The sequence below is a fragment of the Haemorhous mexicanus genome, chromosome 8 (genome assembly GCF_027477595.1).
Source record: "Haemorhous mexicanus isolate bHaeMex1 chromosome 8, bHaeMex1.pri, whole genome shotgun sequence".
Lineage (NCBI taxonomy): Eukaryota > Metazoa > Chordata > Aves > Passeriformes > Fringillidae > Haemorhous > Haemorhous mexicanus.
In genome coordinates, this window is record NC_082348.1 from 16,715,623 (window position 1) to 16,736,488 (window position 20,866).

The 20,866-nt window shown below is 44.3% G+C and overlaps 2 protein-coding genes across 3 annotated transcripts in view; both read left to right on the forward strand.

Moving 5' to 3' along the window:
- The window catches only part of PSMD14 (proteasome 26S subunit, non-ATPase 14), a 46,579-nt gene extending 36,177 nt beyond the window's left edge, over positions 1-10,402 (forward strand). For both annotated transcript variants that reach the window (XM_059852945.1, XM_059852947.1), the window contains 5 exons: positions 844-951; positions 4,016-4,090; positions 6,437-6,562; positions 7,706-7,768; positions 9,980-10,402. In XM_059852945.1, coding sequence (XP_059708928.1) covers positions 844-951; positions 4,016-4,090; positions 6,437-6,562; positions 7,706-7,768; positions 9,980-10,078 — 471 coding nt within the window. In that variant the 3' untranslated portion in view covers positions 10,079-10,402. The remainder of the gene's footprint in view (positions 1-843; positions 952-4,015; positions 4,091-6,436; positions 6,563-7,705; positions 7,769-9,979) is intronic.
- Positions 10,403-14,444: 4,042 nt separating this feature from the next.
- Positions 14,445-20,642, forward strand: TBR1 (T-box brain transcription factor 1). The gene is made up of 6 exons (XM_059852328.1): positions 14,445-15,229; positions 15,661-15,815; positions 16,154-16,275; positions 16,624-16,782; positions 17,642-17,703; positions 19,799-20,642. The coding sequence occupies exons 1-6, from the start codon at positions 14,538-14,540 to the stop codon at positions 20,640-20,642; spliced, it is 2,034 nt and encodes a 677-aa protein (XP_059708311.1). The 5' UTR covers positions 14,445-14,537.
- The last annotated feature ends 224 nt before the right edge of the window (positions 20,643-20,866 follow it).

Genomic DNA, 20,866 nt, shown 5'->3' on the forward strand with positions numbered 1-20,866 from the left:
CTGTGCTGGTCAGCTCACAGTAAGAGTGGGTTTGAGTGTATTGTTGGTAGGTTCTTAGGTCTGTCTCAGCTCCTATAGGTTTTGGACAGTTTTTTGCATGGGACCATGAATTTCTCTTTGCAAAAATTTTCATAGACAAATTTAGCACAAGACAGAGTAAGAATCAGTGATGGGTTTACATTATTTGCAATAAAATAGCGCTGAATACTGCCTACCATGTACCTTTAAATCATAAATGACCTTGGTTTTCTTTTACTCTATTTTTTACTCCTGAGCATGACACTGACAAGGACTTTTTAATCCATCAGACAGTTTATAGACCCTTTCGTAGTCACAAGAAGCAAAAAGCATCTGACTAGAAGGGAATACATGGGGCAAGTTCCTTGCTGGCTATAATTTTGTTGTCATTTCAAGTATTGTGGTAGTATAATTGATGTGACAGGACTGGGCTTTAGACTTGGTCCCTTAGCTTGTGCTCACTTTCAGTTTTAGTCTCTCTCTGTCATTCATTTTGATTGGATAAGATCTAGGTGACAAACATATGCATAGTTTTGAGGCTTAGAGTAAGTGTACATAAAATTCAATATTATATGGTGATATAATGCATATAAAACTTAGAGTTCCATGGAAAAAGTAATAATTGGTGTCACCTTACAATACAAGGCAGTGTAGTGTGCTGATCACATAGCCAGCAGGAGGTTCTTTTTTATTAATATTATAATTAAATGATTTTCTGGATAAAGGCCAAAAACAGATGAGAGTTGATTGTGCCTTGTCCACTGTTGCTTGGCTCTATTAGTTGCATTTTCTAAAAAGAATTGACTTGACATCTTGTTTTTACAGGTTGTTATTGATGCCTTCAGATTGATCAATGCTAATATGATGGTCTTAGGACATGAACCACGACAAACAACTTCAAATCTGGGTCACCTAAACAAGCCATCTATCCAGGTAAACCTAGTGCTGCTAGTCCTGTAAATTGTAAGGTCTGTTTATCAATTTTTGGGAAAGGTATTTAAAACAGTAGGTTACAAATTATTTATTGTTCTCTCTGTTGCATTTTTCCACATGCAATTATAATTGATGTGATTCATCAATGGACATGTGTATGTGAGGGGTTTAAAATGGAGCCCTAAATGAGCTAAGTGTGAATGCATGTATTTAATGTGTACAGCAAAGATTGAAGTATAAATTTATGGAAATGCAAACATTTTAAAGTGACAATAGATGACGTAACATGATGCAAGACAAGTGCTGTTTTCAGTCCTGCTGAAAAACTGCTACTTATCAACATCTCATCGTTCTTCAAGTTACTCACAAATAAATTATGGAAAAAGTTCTCTCTTTTCTTTTTACTGTAAGTTTATAGAGGTTCTTGCTTATTATGTAATCTAGATTAAACCTTGTGTTTTAAATAATTAATCCCCGATTTTTATGTAATGCAGTAATTTGCTGAAAAAATGGTGGAGGAGGATATTCAATGGATAAAATGGATGCTTGATTGGCTTCTAATGTAATGTTGCTTTTGAATACACATTTGTGAAACTTACGTATTCAAAGTTTGATTTCTGAAGTTGACTTTCACTAAAAAGACAAAAGTTTTGGTTTCACTGAAGCAAGCCTTTATTTTGAGAAATAGCTTCTATCCTGAAACAAGTATCCTCTGGAGTGATTAATGTTTTTATCCCTGTCATTCTTCTGCCTCACTGTTTTTTTCTTTAAAAAACTTTTCCCCCTTACTATGTATTCTAAAGGCATGTGTCCTTGAAACCATGAAGCCCAGTTCCTGCTTTTGTTTCCATTACTTGAACAATAGAAGTAATATTTTGCTAGGTAAACATCCAAGAAAAAGACCATCCACTAGTCAGAGCAGAACTGAAATAATGGCTGAATTTGTGCTCTGAGAGAGCCATCCTTTGAGAGGTCCTAGACCACCAAACCCTTATCTGGCGAAAGATAAGTTGGTTTTTTGTTACTACTACATTGAAACTCTAAAAATGCTAGCAAAAAGGCATCTTAAAATTAAAGAGTGTCTGCTTCAGGACAGAAGCATGTACTACTTTTGAGTAAAAGTCTACTTTTGAGTTTTGAATTGGTCAAAATTGTGAACAATAATGAGTATGAATAAGCAGCTAGTGCTCTTGATTGGATGTAAGCAAGCCCATGCTTACATGTTTCAGGGCTTTTCTAACTGAGCTTTTCTAGACCATGTGTAATGCTTTCCCTTGGAAACCCCTGCAGTATTGTTCAGCTTCATTATTTTAAGATCACTGTCACTACAGCACGGCATATTTTGGCCACGGGATTTTGGGTTTCTGTTATTGAAATGGATAGTTTTTGTTTGTGTTGATTTTTTACAAGCTGGCAATGAGCTGTTGCAAATGTCACTGTTATGATAAAAATCATAATTTTAAATGGTACTCTGTTCCTAAAAGCTGCAAGAGCTCTTGCAGTGTTATATTACTTTTATTTTAAGCCTTAAATAAAATTCAGTTGAGGACAGAAGCAAACTAAATACTGATTTCAGCTGGACTAGAAGCAGGAATTTCTAGACATTACTTAAAATTTCAGGAAGAAGAATATTAGAGTAGTACATGCCTTGGCTTCGCTCCATTTTTGTGTGTGTGTTTTCTCCTTGAGTTCCCTTATCAACAGCCTTTTTAACAGTTGTTTACCTTTTACATTTGCCCACTCTTTTAAAGGGTAGTTTCTGGAAGGGGGGAGGAAAGGGAGAGGATAGTGGGAGAAGGCAAACTTACAGAACTTAAGAAAACTTCCTAAATATCTACACATGAGTTTATACACAAACACCAAAAATGGCAGTGGAAATTACTTACTGTTAATAGCTTAAACTATAAATTCTGTTATTGATAATAAAACCTGTATTTTACAAGCTTAATTAAAATACATTGCACAAGTAATGGTTTTATGGAAGTGCTAATTCTCGTAACTTTTCGAGTAGGTTTTTATCCTTGAATGTGTGCTTGCAATAGAAATCTGTTTAAAATGTATGTATGAAAACATTTTCAGCTTTCATACAGATAATTTTGTAATGCTGAAATATTAAGTTGCATAGGATGCAAATACACATTCATTTTGTATAGCTTTAAATATATATTTAAGCTTAAATAGAGGGAATGCTTCAAGCAGATTTATCACTAATTCAGCATACTTTATGTATGATTTATTCTATCTTGTTTATAAACTTAAACTTCATATGTGAATTTCTATTTGAAAATAGACTCTATTCGGTATGATAAGAATTGATCATAGAATTTTACCTCCCCAAATATTCATACAATTCACCCTTAAGTCGTAAATGTAAAAGGAAATATCTAATGCAAGGGAGCAAAACAGAAAATACATGCATACAGCTATCACTAAAACTAATGTCAGTTATCAGATTGTATTTGCAGAGGGCATACTTGTTGTGAAAAAGGTGGGGGTTTTTTTCTTCATTTAGAGTTAAAAAATAAAATTAGTTTCAATACCCAAGGTTAATTTGATACACATTGTCTAACTGAGGTTTTTGCTTGCTTCAGTTAATCCCTCTTCATGTTGTACCCTGGAGAATGAACTTGGGAATGTTGACAGTGGTTATAAATAAATAGATAGCAAATAGTCTTTTGTTTGTAACAGAGTATTTTAACAGGAGTGATAACCAAATTTATTGAGAAAGGAAGGATTTGAGAGAAATATGTTTGTGCATATGTATCGGTTAAATGTTTGAAGGCAGTTACCATTTTTTCTTATTATAGTTGCTACTGTGTGAAAAAAAATCTGTGGTTTAGAAATAGAAAACATAACTGTCAGTTAATGAACACAAAAGGAGAAATAGAACCAGGTATATTTACTTCGTATCTCCTTGTAATCTCTGCATTTTTTCCTTGGTGTTTCATCCATTTATTTGAGTGGTATGTAAAGATGTTTTTATTGAGATGAGCTTTCTCCTTCTGATATCCGTTCTTTTCAGTAATGGGTGATTTTAATTCAGTTTCTCCCCTAAATTTTGCAGGCACTAATCCATGGACTAAACAGACATTACTATTCCATCACCATCAACTACAGGAAGAATGAACTAGAACAGAAGGTAATTGTTTCAGCTTTAATTCATAGTACTACAGGCATTATACAAAATATTGTGGCAATGTTCTGATTTCAATGGCTGTTACTTTCAGTAATTGTTTTAACTCTCCTGGAATAGGTGGCTTCTCTTCCAGAAAGCACTTGAATGAACAGCCATTGTTATAAAACCTTCCAAAACCACAGTCCAATGACGATATGAGTAGTTCGACAACATTTTTGTCCACCTCATGGAAAGTTTTCATGCTGTTCTCTGTAGCTAAGTTGGTAAAAGTTTCAAGTTTTCAGTGATGAAGCTGAAAGACATACTAGCTGCCTTCAGTTTTCACAGGCTGGAATTCCTGAAGCTAGGAGAGTTTTAAACTGTGCTTTCTAAAATGGGATGTATAGCCAAGGGATGTTGGGTTTTTATTTGCTGTAATCACTTTGACAGAAGGTACTTCCAGTTGGTATGATTGCAACTCCCCAAGACGTCACTGAATATCAGGAAGTAGTGATGTCCTGCATTTACAGAAGACATATTACGGAGTTACTGACAACAAATGTTTTTTGCTATTTTTGCATCAAACTTCTTCAGGTTACATGCAAAATCTAGCTTGAGTCTCAACCAGGAAAACGAAAAGGAAGAAAAAAAGGCTTATGCATCATCTACAGAAGTTAATTCTTGAAAAGCCAGATTCTGTCCTCTATGTATGTTCCCTGATATGTCTGTGCACTTTCAAGGCCTTGTTAGGGTTATAAATTAATCTCAAAGCTTATGATGAAATGGTCAGAACAGTTTTTTCACAGAATTCAGACTTTCTGAGTTGCAAGTAATAACAAAAAGACCCAGTTTCAAATAGCGGAGGAATATGTGTGCAAATTAAGGAGTTGGAAAGAGTTGGAAGGAATGTGTGAAATGCACGACCATTTTTAGTGCAGTATCAGACTTCCAAGACCTCACTGCTAGTGAAAAGACTAACTGATAGAACAAAGCCAGCTCTCTCAGGAAATGTCCATGAGGCTTCCAGGGTGTTATTGTTTCCAGTCAAATGCAACAATTGGCCAAATCCAGTCTTGTCTGAAGTTCCAAGTGTGTGTTTTTGTCAATGGCTTTATATAAGTGAGTTACTACCTTTGCAAGTAGGAGAATAATCTTGACCAAGTTAGGAAGACTTTAATCAGTGAGGTAACAACTCTCTCTCACATCTTTCATGAGGCAGCTTCATACATATCTCAAACCCCCCTCATGATGGTGGTGATCTGTTATCTCCATCTGTAGTAAGAAGAGTACATGCTTCATGTATTAGATTAGGAGCTTATCACACCAAACCTTAATTTTAAAATCAAGATAGCCTAGCTAAACTGTCCATATGCAGTTTGCCTACGACTCCTTCTGTCAGCAGCTAAGATCTTGCTAACACAAATTATGACACAAACTTTCTACTCAGTTCACATGTTCCAAAGCCAGGTTGCTTTGGAAGCTCTACATAGGATGAAACAGTTACTCTATAGGATGAATTCAGGTGATTGCAATTACAGGGTTTACCAGTTCTCAGAAATGTTCACAAATTGAAGGCAAGCTGAAACTGTTTGCTGAAAGGTCCTGCCTATAGTCATCAAGTGTGCAGGAGATCCACAAAATACACTTCCTTTATTAATGAAAATAGAGAAATTGCTATTGTAGCTGTTCCTTTGCTCTTTCAAGATGACATGAAAGTGTCAAGTAAAGCCTTTCAAATATATGTAATAGTGCCTGCATTTATCACCACCAAATCTCTGCACATCTTATCCTATGTTTTTATGCTCGCTAATTCAGTATGAGGCAAAGACACACAAGTCATGCTTTGGTCACTTTCAGAGTCTGTTCTATCAAAACTGTCAGTTGCTTGCAAACAGATCAGATAATCATTGAAGCCTGTGTAACTACTTTATTAATTTAATCCAAGCATTAAAATATTTTTCAACTTCGTCAGAGGCCAAAAGCTTCAACTATTCAACTATATGGCAGCTAAAGTATTCCATTTTCTCTTAGCCCTGCTACAAGTCCATTGTGCATTTTTAACCTGCAGCAAAAGTAAGAAATGACAGAAAACAAATCTATGTGTTCCTGTCAAAGTAAATGTGACCCATGTTTTCATGCCTCATTTTCATATTTAGGATTCAAGAAGTTCAATCTTTAAAATTATGCAAATCTATCTTTTACTCTAGTAGAGTAGTTTATTATTGTATTTCCTCTGTTTAAACACTGACATTGTAAGATCTATTATTTTTAATATCCTTCTTACTATAAATTGGTTGCCTGTCAAAGAGATCTTCATAGTATTCTGAAAGTATTCTGTGGTGAATGCTCTAAAGAGGTTTTGTCTTGCAGATGCTGCTAAATTTGCATAAGAAGAGTTGGATGGAAGGTTTGACACTTCAGGACTACAGTGAACATTGCAAACTCAATGAAACAGTAGTGAAGGAGATGTTAGAATTAGCTAAGAATTACAACAAGGTATTCATATCCCATAATGATAGTCGAAGTGTAGCTGTGTTTATGAAGTGAAGAAATTAGTTACCTAATTTCCAAAGGAATTGATTATCACAAGCTCTGTTCAGAATGACTGTATTTCGTACTCATCAGCTGTGTATGGTTTCTGTGGGAAGCTGCCAGATTAGCTCCTCAGGCACTGCCACCAGACTTTTGCCCTAAACTTTTGTAAAAGTGTTTAGTTACATGCTTTGCTTTGAAATGTGAGTAATCATAGTGATTTTGTAGTTCTACTTAGTGTCAAGAATATGAGATTTCTATAGATCAAAATGAGCAGTGAGTCAAATTTTTCAATCCTTCAGTCAAGGACTGTTTGATCACTGTGGCAGAGTAAAGGTTGTTAATCTGTGTCAGTCTAGTAGATAGGCTATAAGTATTTAGAATGCATTCCAGAGCCCAATTCAATGTTCTGTTTATATAAGAAATTTGTTATTGGTGTTGTAAGTAAGAGGGATCACAGCTGCTTGTACTGTTTTGATACTGACACACTTAGAAATATTTCTTACAAATACTAGAACTCAGCAAGCATTCTATGAGTAGTAATCAAGTGTTATTTTTTTAACTCCTTACAAGTCATTACAACCAAAATTCAGTATTACATTAACTAGTTAAGTTAGTGGATGAACTTTATGAAGACACTGTATTTGAAGGCAACATAACAGTATCAAAATATATTAAAATAAATGCCTTTAAACAGTACAAAAATTGGGATCAAATCTCCAGTAGTTGAAACCATATAGAAATGCTGGGTTTGGTTCTGTTTTATTATTTTAACTGTTTTCAACTGTCTTTAACTATTGATACTGCTCATTTAAGATTTTTGCTTACTAACATTTTGGTAAATATGTGACAATAAAACCATTCATAAGTATTTGCCTTGATCTTGTGCACTAACACTCAGTAATTAAAACCACGTCTGCTGAAAATCTGAAGTACCTTTCCTTTTGACTTTCTGAAATGTGTTGCTGTTTGATTTTTTTTCCTTTTTCTTTTTTTTTTTTTTTTTTTTTTTTTTTTAAGGAACAGAATTGTATTTTGAGAATCTGTGGCTTGGGGGAAAAGTAAATGAAATCTGAAACACTGACCTTTTCTGTGTTTTTTTCACAGGCTGTTGAAGAAGAAGATAAGATGACACCTGAACAGCTGGCAATAAAAAATGTTGGCAAGCAGGTGAGGTGTGATGAATTAGAGTGAGGTGGAATGATATGCTTCGTTCATTCTAAATACTAATTCTTTACATGTGCGGAGGTGATTTTAGTTCTACATGCATGATATTCTCAATGCTTCAAATAATACATTTATTTTTGTTGGAGGTCATGCAAGGAACAGGGCCTTTGACTGTAGGTAATTGGCAGAATATCTGCAAGCTGTGTTCTATATGTGTTTTTATTATATGCTGAGGAACAGTGTCCAAATTTAGTAGTTTTCCCTTTTTTGTCTTCATTTGTTTTAACTTCTTGTAAGAGACATAAAGATATCCAAGTCTGTGTCAGGGAGACCCAAACTGTGGAGACACTTAAAAAATGGTGATCGTGGAAACAGAGGTGAGGGCAGTGTGTTTGTACATTATCATGTAAAGAGCCAGCTCACCCCTGTCTTCAGTTCATGAACACACTGTCAGTGCTTAGCTCTCAGACACACTTGGCAGGTAGGCTGAGTTCCTTTGTATTGGTGTTTGAGGAAAACTGTTTAGTACCACAGCTGAAACCAAAAACACCCACCCAATTCGTTCCATCCTTTTGCAATGTTGGGATATATTATCTTTTTAAACAAAAAAGATAAACAAAACAAAATATTATCTTTTTCAACAAAAAACTATTCCTACATTTGATTTCCATATAAAGGTTGAGGAGATGTGCTCTTGTGAGCAAGAGGAGAGCAAAGGAAATTTGTAAGAGCTTGTGTTCAAGAAGGGCAATGAAAACAAGAAATAGCTTTTAAAATATCTAGTGTGTCCTTAAAGAACCAGTACTTATTGTATTGCTAGTAGCAGTAGAAGAATTTAAAAGATTCTGGATTGCTCTTATGTGTCAGCTTCTAGCAGCAATGTCATAACACATCTGCACTATTGTTCAGTCACTCATATATTTTTGTAGCATTCAGAACAATGGAGTTTATGCACACCTACACATACATAAATATATACATATAAAATATGTAAGAAGGTTGTATTTTAAGGGTTATGATGTCATCTCAAACAGAACTTGAGCTTCACTAGTTGTTACGCATACGTGAAAAAAACTCTATTTTGATACAGTTCTTCAGAAAGAAAAGAATTCTTTTTCTGATAAAATGTTTAAGTTTCCTTTAAATTAAAAGAGTGATTCAGTGAAGTAATTTTCAAGTGGGGTTTTTTTACACAACTTAGATAAAAAGCTTTGTAAACAAGCAGCCACTCGCAGTATAGGGATATTATGTTATTAGGGGTATAATATGTTAGGAACCAAAACAATATTGGAGAACTGTCTGATCTTTGAAAAGGAGTTATTTCAGAAGGGCAGCATACACAGGTTCAGTAGCACTCTTCTGTATAAATTTAGATGGGTTCATTACATTTTGACATAATTCTATCTTTGAAGAAGTTATAATTCCCATGCATGATTGTCTTCCATATTTTAATTTCTTTACACACAAGAATTACTACAGTAGCACTAAAATAAAATTTAGACATCTTTTTGAGGTATGCCTCATATTTTTGCAGTATTTGGAGATTAATTATTTCATATCAGTGGTGAAACTGAAGAAGTTTATGGGTATGATTTTCAACCAGAAATAATCTTATTGTTGCATGCAGATGCCCACAAATGCCTACATCAGTTGAGTAATAGTGTGTAAAAATATGTATTTTCAGAAAACTGCTCAGGCTTAACATTCAATTCCTAAGAGCATTTGACAGGGCATTGTTCATGTTTCTGTGGGTATAGATACATTAATTTTCTTGCAGTCAACACAACTATTCAAAGACTGTGTTAGATGATGCCTGAATCTTCACAGGATTAGAACACACATTTGCAAAGATCTGAAAACAAATTGCAATGTACCAGAACTAAGATTAAAATATTGGCCTTAGTGAGATGTATAGTAAAATTCACATGTTGTGTGTTGTCCTTAAAACTAGCTCACAGCTGCCACGGTTACTCTTGATATGCTGGATAGAAATTTACTTCCTAAGCCTATCCTCAACTTAACTGTTAGTATGGATTAATAAAATTTTGTTCATGGAAATTGAGTCATTTGCTAGGTCTTCCTAGAACGGAAAATTTAGGAGCATTACTGGCCTGTGTTCATTAACTCACAGACACCTTAAATAGACTTGAAGTAAATGAAATCTTTCAGAGACGTGTTTCAGTCATTCCTCTCATGGCATCCTTTGTGTTTCAGGACCCTAAACGTCATTTAGAAGAGCATGTGGATGTGCTGATGACCTCAAACATTGTCCAGTGTTTAGCTGCTATGTTGGACACAGTTGTATTTAAATAACTGATTTACTGTTGGTGATACTTTCTGTGTATATTTGTTTATTGTTTCTAATACAAAACAGAGACTGTTGAGGCTCTGTTTGATTAAACGGAGACATCTGACTTCATTTGCAATGTAAGTGCAGCACTATAACACCTCTCAGTCTCTAATTGTGCATTTGCTTCAGTTTCTTTATGTCAAGGTCCTCACAGATTCCAAAGCATTCAAGAACACGAGGTGGGGAAAAAATGGAGTACGTTTTCATTTAATATTTGGGGGGGGGAATCAGTAGTACATATATATTTTGATTGTTGCAACATAATAAAAATACATTTACAAATCTGTCTTAAGTTCTGGACAGTGTTTTTTGAGAAAGGACAGCGGGAATTAACAAACTAGAAAAACTGTTAGTAAACATTTGTTTCCCTCCACTGTAAAACTACTGAGATACTAGTTGCTAGGAAAGCAAAAATTCTCTACTGGAATTTGGCTGTCATTGATTACCAGTTACTCTCATGGAGATTAAAACAAAGCAAAAAAAAAATCATAGTGCTGAATTCTGAGGATGTACAAAACCAAAAATGCTGAAAATTCCTCTGTCACTTCCCTTTGAATATTATTCAAACCCTAATATCTACACAAGACAACTGACCTTAAGGAAATTAATTCAGTTGCTGATAACTGAATCACAGAACTCTAACAAGCGGTGTCATAAATAGCAGTATTCTGAGAATAAACATGAAAGTGACAGAGGCTGTTCTAGGTTGCATGAACCCACCCTCCTGTGAGAGAACATACATGAGATGTCCATATATATAAATATGTGGAAAGAGTCCCAACTAGAATATGACATTTAAAACCATTTCTACTGACTGGAGGGGGAAACAGTTGCAGGAGGGCCGGTGGTTTGCTTGGTTTGAAGCAGGCAAAGCCAAATATCTGGGTTTGGGGAGTGACTCTGAGTTTTGGGCAGGGACTGATTGGAATTTTTCATTAGGGTTCTTTTTTTCAAGTGTTGGATGTTGCTTAGGCTGATTTGATTCTTTTGTCTGGGCAGTTTTCTTTTTCTCTTTACTGTTGGTTTGGGGTTTTTTTAATAAAGAGCAACAGTAGTGGCAGGCAAATATTTCAAAACTTATCTGCATCTCTTGTTGAAGATAATTTTTTTTAAATTGACTTCTTATTTGCATACTAAGGAAATAACCCTTAAATTGTCTTTTTTTCTGGCTTATGCCTATATTTACTTACACCTTACCATTCAAAGATTTTTCTTTTGTTTGAAATTTCTTATTGAGGCCTTTTAATTTACTATTTTAGACTAACTCTCTCTCAAAGTATATTTAGCGTGCACTTACTTCAGAGGGAAACATGCAGATTTTTGCAGCTGCCCTCCTTATGGCCTTCCCTCTGCCCCCACAGTAGGCAGTGGAATATCAGACTGGGAAAATGGAGACATACCAAACCACATTTGCCTGCATGTAGTTAAATGGAAGTTCTTTCTGGAGATTCCCACTGCAAACCTGCGGGTGGTTGAGCAGGGCTGCATTCGGGCCTCGCGTCGCCGGCTGCGCGCGCCCGGGGTGAGATGGGGCAGGAGCTGATCGAGGAACCTGCCCTGGGGCTCGTCTGCCAGGGGGGCTCTGCATCCCTGCCGCTCTCTACTCCCACACACACGTGTAACACCACGAGGGAAGGGAGACAGAGTTTGGCAGGTCGTGGGTAACATGGCACTGCAGAACAGGAGAGGAGCTAGCGCAGTGCTGCAGTGTATACATGCGTGAGAGGCTGGTGTAAGCAGGGAGATAAACCAGTGAGTCTTACATATTCTAAATTAATTTTGACAAATGTACATCTTGCAGAGGGTAGCTGAAGGGAGTCTGCTGGAGACGCAGATCTCCCGTAGTATAAGCTTGTGCTGTGGTACCCTGCTTTCTATTCACTCCTCAATTTAACTTGGAGACACAATTTTCCCTTTACCAAGATGTTACATGAATAATAAAAAGGCAGGTTTTTGGGACATCCTTCCTTACTTTTGTCCAGTGCTTTAGGAGCTACACAGAGGATTTGGAAGAATTGTGTGTATTCCGTAACCTGAAAAGCAGCAGCCCATATATGACGTTGGAGGAAGAAAGAGATTTTCAAGCAGCCACCTTCTGAGCCTCCAGCCGCAATGGAGCAGACCTTCATTAGCAGCATGACCCCTTGTCACCTGTCAGCGTGAAGGACGGGCATATTGTATTAGCAAACCTCACTCCATTCTATGACGATTCTGTAACACCACCTGCCATTGCATATCCCCCCTATTATACCAGTTTAGGAGTTGTGCACTGAAGATTTTTGGCATATATTAGCACTTCCATGTGATTGGCAGTATACCACTGAATTCATTGCAGCTCTGCATCTATATGGCTGTAGCTCTGTAATTCAGGGCAGCGTTTCTGAGGGTTTATCTGCATTTTGGTCCATCTCCTGCCTGTATAAGTCCATTACTGTTCTGTTGTTGCAAACAGGGAAAGGGAAGGGTGAGCACTGGTGAATCAAGTGTTGGAAACATTAGTTAGAACTGATAATAATGAAACCGTTTTCTTAACACTGAAAGAAGGTGTGTATGGAAAGTTGCATGTGCTGAACCACTCGAGTAGAACAGTGAACTGCTTGCTTTTTGCTTCATAAATTGTCTTATTAGAATAATTTCCTTGCAGAGAGTGCGTGTATGTCGGCATCTGTGAAACACCAAATAACCAAAGTAGCTCACAGTTAAGAAACAGAAAAATAAATGGCCACGGGATTTGAAAGCATTGAAATACACATTCTGTCAAGTCATCCCGGTTCTAGTCTTCTCTGGATTTGAGTTTGCAAAGTTTCAGTCTGGCTTCAAGCGGTTATGCCGTGGTTCGGTTTATTATGAGGTGGTTCAGGCTGCTTTAGCTGGCAGTGAAATTTGAAGCCGGCTGCTGATGTCACCTGGGAAGAGATGTGGTGTCTAAAATACCTGAAGTCCAAACCACTAAGGGGACAACACTAAGAGAAATGGAACTGGAGATCTCCTTCCCAGTCAAAAAAACCCAAACCCCAAACCCACAGAAAAACCGAAAAACAAACCCCATGCTTTTAAACTCTCGGGCAGGCTTCCCTAGGAAGAGAAATTGAGACCGGTGCTTGGCAAAGGCGGGGTGGCGAGCGGGTCCCCTGAACTCTTCAGGCGCATCTTTGCGCCTTGGAAGGTCCCGCTCTCAATAGCCGGGGGCTCGGCCGCGCACAGCGCGGTTCCCGCGGCCGGTCCCTCCGGTCACTGGGAGTGCCCGCGGCCCCCACCCGCCTGGCAGCGCAGCCCGGGACCCCGCGGAGACCCCCCTGGGCAGAGGGTGCCGGCGGCTCCTGCCGCAGCACCATCAAGGTTTGGGCTTCTCAGCTCCGATCGACCCCGCGGCCGGGGCGCTACCAGAAATCTGCCCCTCCCGAGAGCTGCCCCCGGGACTGAGTCACTGAGGGAAAGCAGGCACCGAGAGGAAAGAAATCCGGAGACGGATGGGGAGGTGGACGCCTTCCACGCTGTTTTGCTGATAATCTCGGGCATTACGGCTTCCAGATAAAATATTTATTTACTAAAGAACCCGTAAACATCGCGGCAAATACATTAGGGCACTTCGGCTGCGGGGCTTATGATTATTTCAGAAGTTAAAAGAGATGATACGCGGCCACTGTCAGCGGGGACGGAGGGTGTATTTTCCCCCGCGAAACAGGCACGGGTGGGAAGGGTGGGGGCGATGCGCCGGGGATGGCTCAGAAGAGCTGGGGGAGAGGGACTGCGCCCCGCTGGGGACAAACCGCGGGGGTGAGCTGAGGGCAGCGGCCGCCGAGCCCGGCGCTCCCTCGCGATCGCTCCCCAAAGCGCCCAGAACCCGCTCTTCTCCCTGACGCACAAAGGTGGGGTACACGCGCGCAATATTTGGGGAATCGCAGGGCTCGGATTTATTTTCCAGCCGTAGTCAGAAAGAAAAAAAAAAAAGCTAGAAAGGTCACATAATAATGAGCTCTCACAGCAAACACACGATTCCCTTCCCCCTTTTCCTTCCTTCTATCTCACAATAAAATCATCTCCTTCAATTTGCCATGATCGTCGCGACCAGGAGCCAGGTGATTATCCTAATTAATGTCTATCTAATTAAATTACTGTCAGCGGTTAACCAATGGCAGAAGCCGTTTCATCCTCTCCACAAGCAGCAAGATCAAAAGTGAGTCTTTCCTGATTGCTGCATAGTGTCAATTGGCCAATCTCTTCTCCCTGGGAAGGAAGGGAAAAAAAAAAAAAAAAAAAAAAAAAAAAAAAAAAAAAAAAAAAAGTAAATCAAACGTTTGGGAAGCATTTGGTAGATGAAGTGCTTTCTGCCTAGTGTGGGTCCCAGGATGTCTAGCTTCTGATACTAGGAAGCCCTTTCAGATCCAGGGACTGAAGGGTTATTACTGTGGTGCTAGAGCTATGCAGCTGGAGCATTGTCTTTCTCCCTCTATCATGCTCTCCAAGAAATTTCTCAATGTGAGCAGCAGTTACCCACATGCAGGCGGATCTGAGCTTGCCTTGCATGATCATCCCATTATCTCGACCACTGACAACCTGGAGAGAAGTTCACCTTTGAAAAAAATTACCAGGGGGATGACGAATCAGTCAGATACAGACAATTTTCCTGACTCCAAGGACACACCAGGGGACGTCCAGAGAAATAAACTCTCTCCCGTCTTGGACGGGGTCTCTGAGCTTCGTCACAGTTTCGATGGATCTGCTGCAGATCGCTATCTGCTCTCTCAGTCCAGCCAGCCCCAGTCTGCTGCCTCTGCTCCTAGTACCATGTTCCCTTATCCCAGCCAGCATGGACCTGCTCACCCAGCCTTCTCCATCGCCAGCCCCAGCCGCTACATGGCTCATCATCCTGTGATCACCAACGGAGCTTATAACAGCCTCCTGTCCAACTCTTCTCCGCAAGGCTACCCCACGGCGGGCTACCCGTACCCCCAGCAGTATGGTCATTCCTACCAAGGGGCACCTTTCTACCAGTTCTCCTCCACCCAGCCGGGGCTGGTTCCCGGCAAGGCTCAGGTCTACCTGTGCAACAGGCCACTCTGGCTGAAATTTCACCGGCACCAGACGGAGATGATCATCACGAAGCAGGGAAGGTAAGCCACCGCGCGGACCTTTCTGGGTGTCGGGGCTGAGCCGCGGACTTCGCCGCGGGAGCCGCCCGGAGCCTCCGCCGCCCCGGCGAAGCCGTCCCCCCGTCACCGGGGCCCCTGCCCTGGTCGCCGGGAGCTCCGGTGAGGGTTCCCGCCGGAGCCGGTCCCCGCCGGGGCAGCCCTCTCTGCCTCCCCGCAAGTTCCCGCGCCCGCTGCACTCAGCCCTTCCCCGCGGAAAGCTCGGCACTCCGGGGAGGGGGCTTCTTTTGATTTTTATTTCCCAGTCGCTATCGGGAACAGTGAGGATAAAGCACAACGGCTGGGTGCTCCGCGTGTGCCTGTCGCTGCCGATGGCTTGCTTTCCTTCTTCCCTTCCTTTTTCTTTTTTTTTTTCCTTTTCTTTTTTTTTTCCTTTTTTTTTTTTTTTTTTATAGGCGCATGTTCCCTTTCCTAAGCTTTAATATTTCTGGTCTCGACCCTACGGCTCACTACAATATTTTTGTGGATGTAATTTTGGCGGACCCCAATCACTGGAGATTTCAGGGAGGCAAATGGGTTCCTTGCGGCAAGGCGGACACCAATGTACAAGGCAAGTTCCTCCAATTAACACTTTTCCCGACACATATGTAGGTGAGAATGATTAATTAATGCCTTTGCGGACTGGCTCTGGCGACTTCTTAAACACAAATGGGCCAACGATATTTTGTTTTTTTTTTTTTAATAGGAAAAAAAAAGGAGGGTGGAGGAGAAAGTAAAAGGTGTTCGGAAAAAGCTGTTTTAATCCTTTTCGTTTAAAATGAAGGGAGTTTTGGCAGTAAAATATTGTCCTCTTAACGGGGTTCTTCACCCTCGTGTGCGGTTGTAGCAGCAGAACCGGGGTACAGGCGAGAACTGTGATGTGATTGTGTTTTTTGTTGTTTTGCTTAGGAAACCGGGTGTATATGCATCCCGACTCCCCCAACACGGGAGCCCACTGGATGCGTCAGGAAATCTCCTTTGGGAAACTAAAACTTACAAACAATAAAGGAGCGTCAAACAACAACGGGCAGGTCAGTGGGGGAACGCAGAAGCTGCCAGAATTATTTTTATTTCTTCAGTTAAAATCCTATCGTTTCCGAAAGGACGAGTATTTTTTTTTTTTTTTTTTTTTAGATCGTGTCGTTAGGTGAAAATAAAAGGGGGGTGGTGGTGAGAAAGTACTCCCATTTCGTTTTGCCACGGGCCTCGTCTGCCCTGAGCGCGTCGCCCAAGCGGACATCGCTGTCCGGTGCGGCCGGGGAAGTCCGCAACCGTCCTGGGGAGGCGGCGGCCAGCGGGCATCGCTCTCCTCGTCTTTCTCGCTCTAATTTCTTCTTTTCTCCCCGCGTCCCCCTCCCTCCTTTTGCCATGCCTGACAGATGGTGGTTTTGCAGTCCCTTCACAAGTACCAACCTCGCTTGCATGTGGTGGAGGTGAACGAAGACGGGACGGAGGATACCAACCAGCCGGGAAGAGTGCAGACATTCACGTTCCCCGAGACGCAGTTCATTGCCGTCACCGCCTACCAAAACACCGATGTAAAGAGCTCCCTGGTCTATTCCCCTCGCGGTCCCCCCGCTCCCCGCAAGGCAGCCCACCAGGGATGGCCCGGCTGCTGCCCACCCTACCCAGGGTCTCCGGCGGCGGGAGATGGGGCTCCCCGTTCCCCACTTTATGCCAGCCCTCCCTGGCCATCCCTAGGGCGGCCGTAGCCGCTCGGGCCGCCTTCGCCTCAGGAGCCCCCTCCGGGTGCCCGCGGCGGCATCGCCCTCCCAGCCAGGATGGGCGCGATCCTGCCCCTCCGCCCGGGGCTGGGCGCTGGCCCGCAGCGTTTATCTCCCAGTCGGAAACAGCTTAGTTAGCTGTTAAGCTGTTAGCTTAAGCTTTAAGTCTGCAAAGATCAATTAACATCCTCATTGATTGCGCCGGGGGTGACGGAGCAACTTCCTCAAATTAAAAGCTCGTTAATGCCTGGATGCGTTTCGGAGTGGTCTGGCTTTGCTACAGACTGGTGCCCCCTTTTCAAATGACATATGTTCAGTCCGCATTCTCGCTTTAATTATTTTGCTCGATGCAAATGCAAACTCCTAGTTACCGTTCTGCGGTACGTTTTGCCTAATTTCTGGATTTCAGTATATTCATACCCATGCACTAGGAATGCTGAACACGTCTCAAAATATGGGGTTAAATATTGATTTTTTTTTTCGTACTTTTTACAGCATCCTAAATCTTAAAATTAGACTGTGATGTCTATAAGCATGCCAGAGCTGATTTTTCACGGTTTAAAGGCAGTATGATTGACTAGAGTAAAGCTCGGTCCTTTAAAAACAGGTTGGCTGCAGTAGGGTATATTTTTCAGGCTTTCACAACGTGTGCTCTGCTTCTCTCTTTCCCTAGATCACACAGCTGAAAATAGACCACAACCCTTTCGCAAAAGGATTCCGAGACAATTATGACACGTAAGTAAACTGGATTTTTACTACCCTTCTGCCGGCTGCACACACATGTCAAAGGGGGGAGATTTAGGATGAGGGCTGGCTCATTTCACACCGAGATGTGTAATGTCAGGCTTTTCTAGGGCCCTCCGGGAGGGAAGCACACGCCCGCTCCCGCACGGGGGCTGTCCCTGCGGCGAGGCCCTGCGCAGCCCTGAGGCCGCTTCCGCGCCTGGGGCCGCGCTGCCCGCACCCGAGTCCGCATCTCGCTTTGGCACTTGCGGCGGTTTTGTTGTTGGTTTTTCCTGGCACGTATCTTGGCGCCTCTTTCCAAGCTTCCGTTTCACTTGCGCGTCAGGGCTCCGAAAGAAGCACCGGAGCAGCAGGGGCTCGGTCTCCAGTAACCCGCCGGGTCTGCATCATTCCGAGGTCCGCAGAGCCGGGGTCCAGAGGGAAATGTCTTCGTCTCGTTTTATTCTTCGCCGGGGTTAAATTTTTTTCCCCTTCTCCCTCCTGGGTGGAGCTAAAGCCTCGGAAGTTTTAATCGTGGTTCTGCCTCTGCCCGTCCGCCTCCGAGGCGTCCCCAGCGGTTTGACCCCCGGCCTTGACGGCCGCGCCGCAGGCGGCCGGTGCCCATCCGACTGCGGCTCCGGGGCGACATCAACACTCGGCCACCGCCTTTCGCGGGCCTCGGGACAGAAATGGGGGTACCCCGGCCTGCAGGCCCGGCAGGCAGGCTTCCCCTGGCCCGGGGTATGACCCACCTGGCATCCCCCTGCCCAGCTTGGGTCAGCGGGAGGTGGCGGCCTCAGGACTGCCCATACACCCGGAGGAGCAGACGATAGGGATTTCGCCTGTCCCGCTGCAAGCTCTGGTCTCTGGGACGGGCCCCCGGCTTTGAGGAGGAAAACCATTTTCCTCTCTAAATTGTGGCGGGGAGCGGCCTCACTTGGCCTCGAGCGCCTCACCCGGGCGTATCTTAAGCGCCTACTTCAGCCTCTGCGCTGGACCGCGGTCCAGCAGCCACCAGCAGCAGGCTTGCAGGGCAAGGGTGGAAACGGTGCCCAGAGCTGAACTGGGGCGAGAGGGGCCCGGGGCCGAGCTCCAGCTCTCCCCAGGGAGCAGCTTGTGGTGCGGTCTCTTTCCCCAAGGGGCGGGGGTCGCCGAGGCTGTGGCGGGGAGCAGGTCCGCCACCGGGAGGGTAGCGGCGGTCCCTGGTGCCACAGAGGGCGGCAGCCGAGCCTGCCTGCTCTCCGGGAGCTCTGCGAGAGTATGCGCGGCCTTGGGAAAGGCCTTCGGCCCCAGCCAAAAGTGCTTTTCCCTTTTTGATAGGAAAAAAACTTTATAGGGCGTCACTTGAAAGGAGACGGGGGGGAGGGGGAAGCTTCAATGTTGTCTAGCACGTTGAATTTGTTTAAGGGCCAAGTTTATTTTGGATAAGAAATTCCAGGAGGCGTGGAGGGTTAATTAAAGCACAGTTTTAGCCTGAATTAAATACAGATAGTAGTTATTCATCCATTAAAGTTTTTATAATCGCAAATTGCAGCCCAGCATGGGAGAATTATATATAGGCCAAGCAGGGAACACTGGAAGTGTCTGGCTTTACATTTCCTACAGTAGGTGTTTAAAGATTAGCTTAATTTAAACTCAGTAAAATGTTGATGGTTCGTCTGTGACTCCCAATAATAAGTGTTAAACAGCCGATAGAATTCCGTAGTCTGCCACTCACGCTGCTCGCGGCAAATGACCGGCCTGGCTGCCTGTTGCACGTGTGGTGGGACCGGTCATCGTGTCACCGCGCGTGATTCCACGCTTTTGGGTTGTGGGTTCGGACAGGAGAGAGGGGTCTCAGCCCCGTCAAGGAATGGCCGACCGGTTCCGAAAGATTTGTTCTCCATGCTTGCCCCCGTCTTTCCTCTTCCCCGTTAAAGGCCCTCGGCGCTGCTGATGCCAGAGGCCAAGCCGGAGAGGAGCTCAGGCTCCCGGGCAGGGCCGGAGCGCGCTGGGACGGCGCCCCGTCCCCCGTTCGTCCCCCGAGGGCCGCGTTCGGCCGGGTGCCGCGCCGAGGAGGGCGCCGGACTGCGGCGGACACCCAGCTCTCTCCCCTTCTCTTGGGCAGGATCTACACGGGCTGTGACATGGACCGACTGACGCCTTCCCCCAACGACTCGCCCCGCTCGCAGATCGTGCCCGGGGCCCGCTACGCCATGGCCGGCTCTTTCCTCCAGGACCAGTTCGTGAGTAACTACGCCAAGTCCCGCTTCCATCCCGGGGCAGGAGCCGGCCCGGGGCCCGGCGCCGACCGCAGCGTGCCCCACACCAACGGGCTGCTCTCCCCACAGCAAGCCGAGGACCCGGGGGCCCCCTCGCCGCAGCGCTGGTTCGTCGCCCCCGCCAACAACCGCCTCGACTTCGCCGCCTCCGCCTACGACACGGCCACCGACTTCGCCGGCAACGCGGCCACGCTGCTCTCATACGCGGCCGCGGGCGTCAAGGCGCTGCCGCTGCAGGCGGCCGGCTGCGCCGGGCGGCCGCTGGGCTACTACGCCGACCCCTCGGGCTGGGGGGCCCGCAGCCCCCCGCAGTACTGCAGCAAGTCGGGCTCCGTGCTCTCCTGCTGGCCCAACAGCGCGGCGGCGGCGCGCATGGCCGCCGGCAACCCCTACCTGGGGGAGGAGGCGGAGAGCCTGGCCCCCGAGCGGTCCCCCTTGCCGGGCGCCGAGGACTCCAAGCCCAAAGATTTGTCCGACTCCAGCTGGATCGAGACGCCGTCGTCCATTAAGTCCATCGACTCCTCCGATTCTGGGATTTACGAGCAGGCCAAAAGGAGGCGGATCTCCCCCTCGGACACCCCGGTGTCTGAGAGCTCCTCGCCCCTCAAGAGCGAGGTGCTTACCCAGCGGGACTGCGAAAAGACCTGCGCCAAGGACATCGGCTATTACGGCTTCTACTCGCACAGCTAGGCGCGGCCGCCGGCCCGCCGTCCTTTTGCACAATAACTCCTCCGCGTTAGCGCACTGACCCCCGCCCCTAGCTGCCCCATCCGTGCCCCGGCCCGGCAGGGAGGCAGGCAGGCTGAGCCGCGGCCGCCGCCGCCGCCTTCCCGCCCCGCTCCCCGCCCGGCCCGGTCCGGTGGCGCCCCGGGGGCGCGGGGGGCACTGCCGCACCGAAACCCACTGATCAGTAG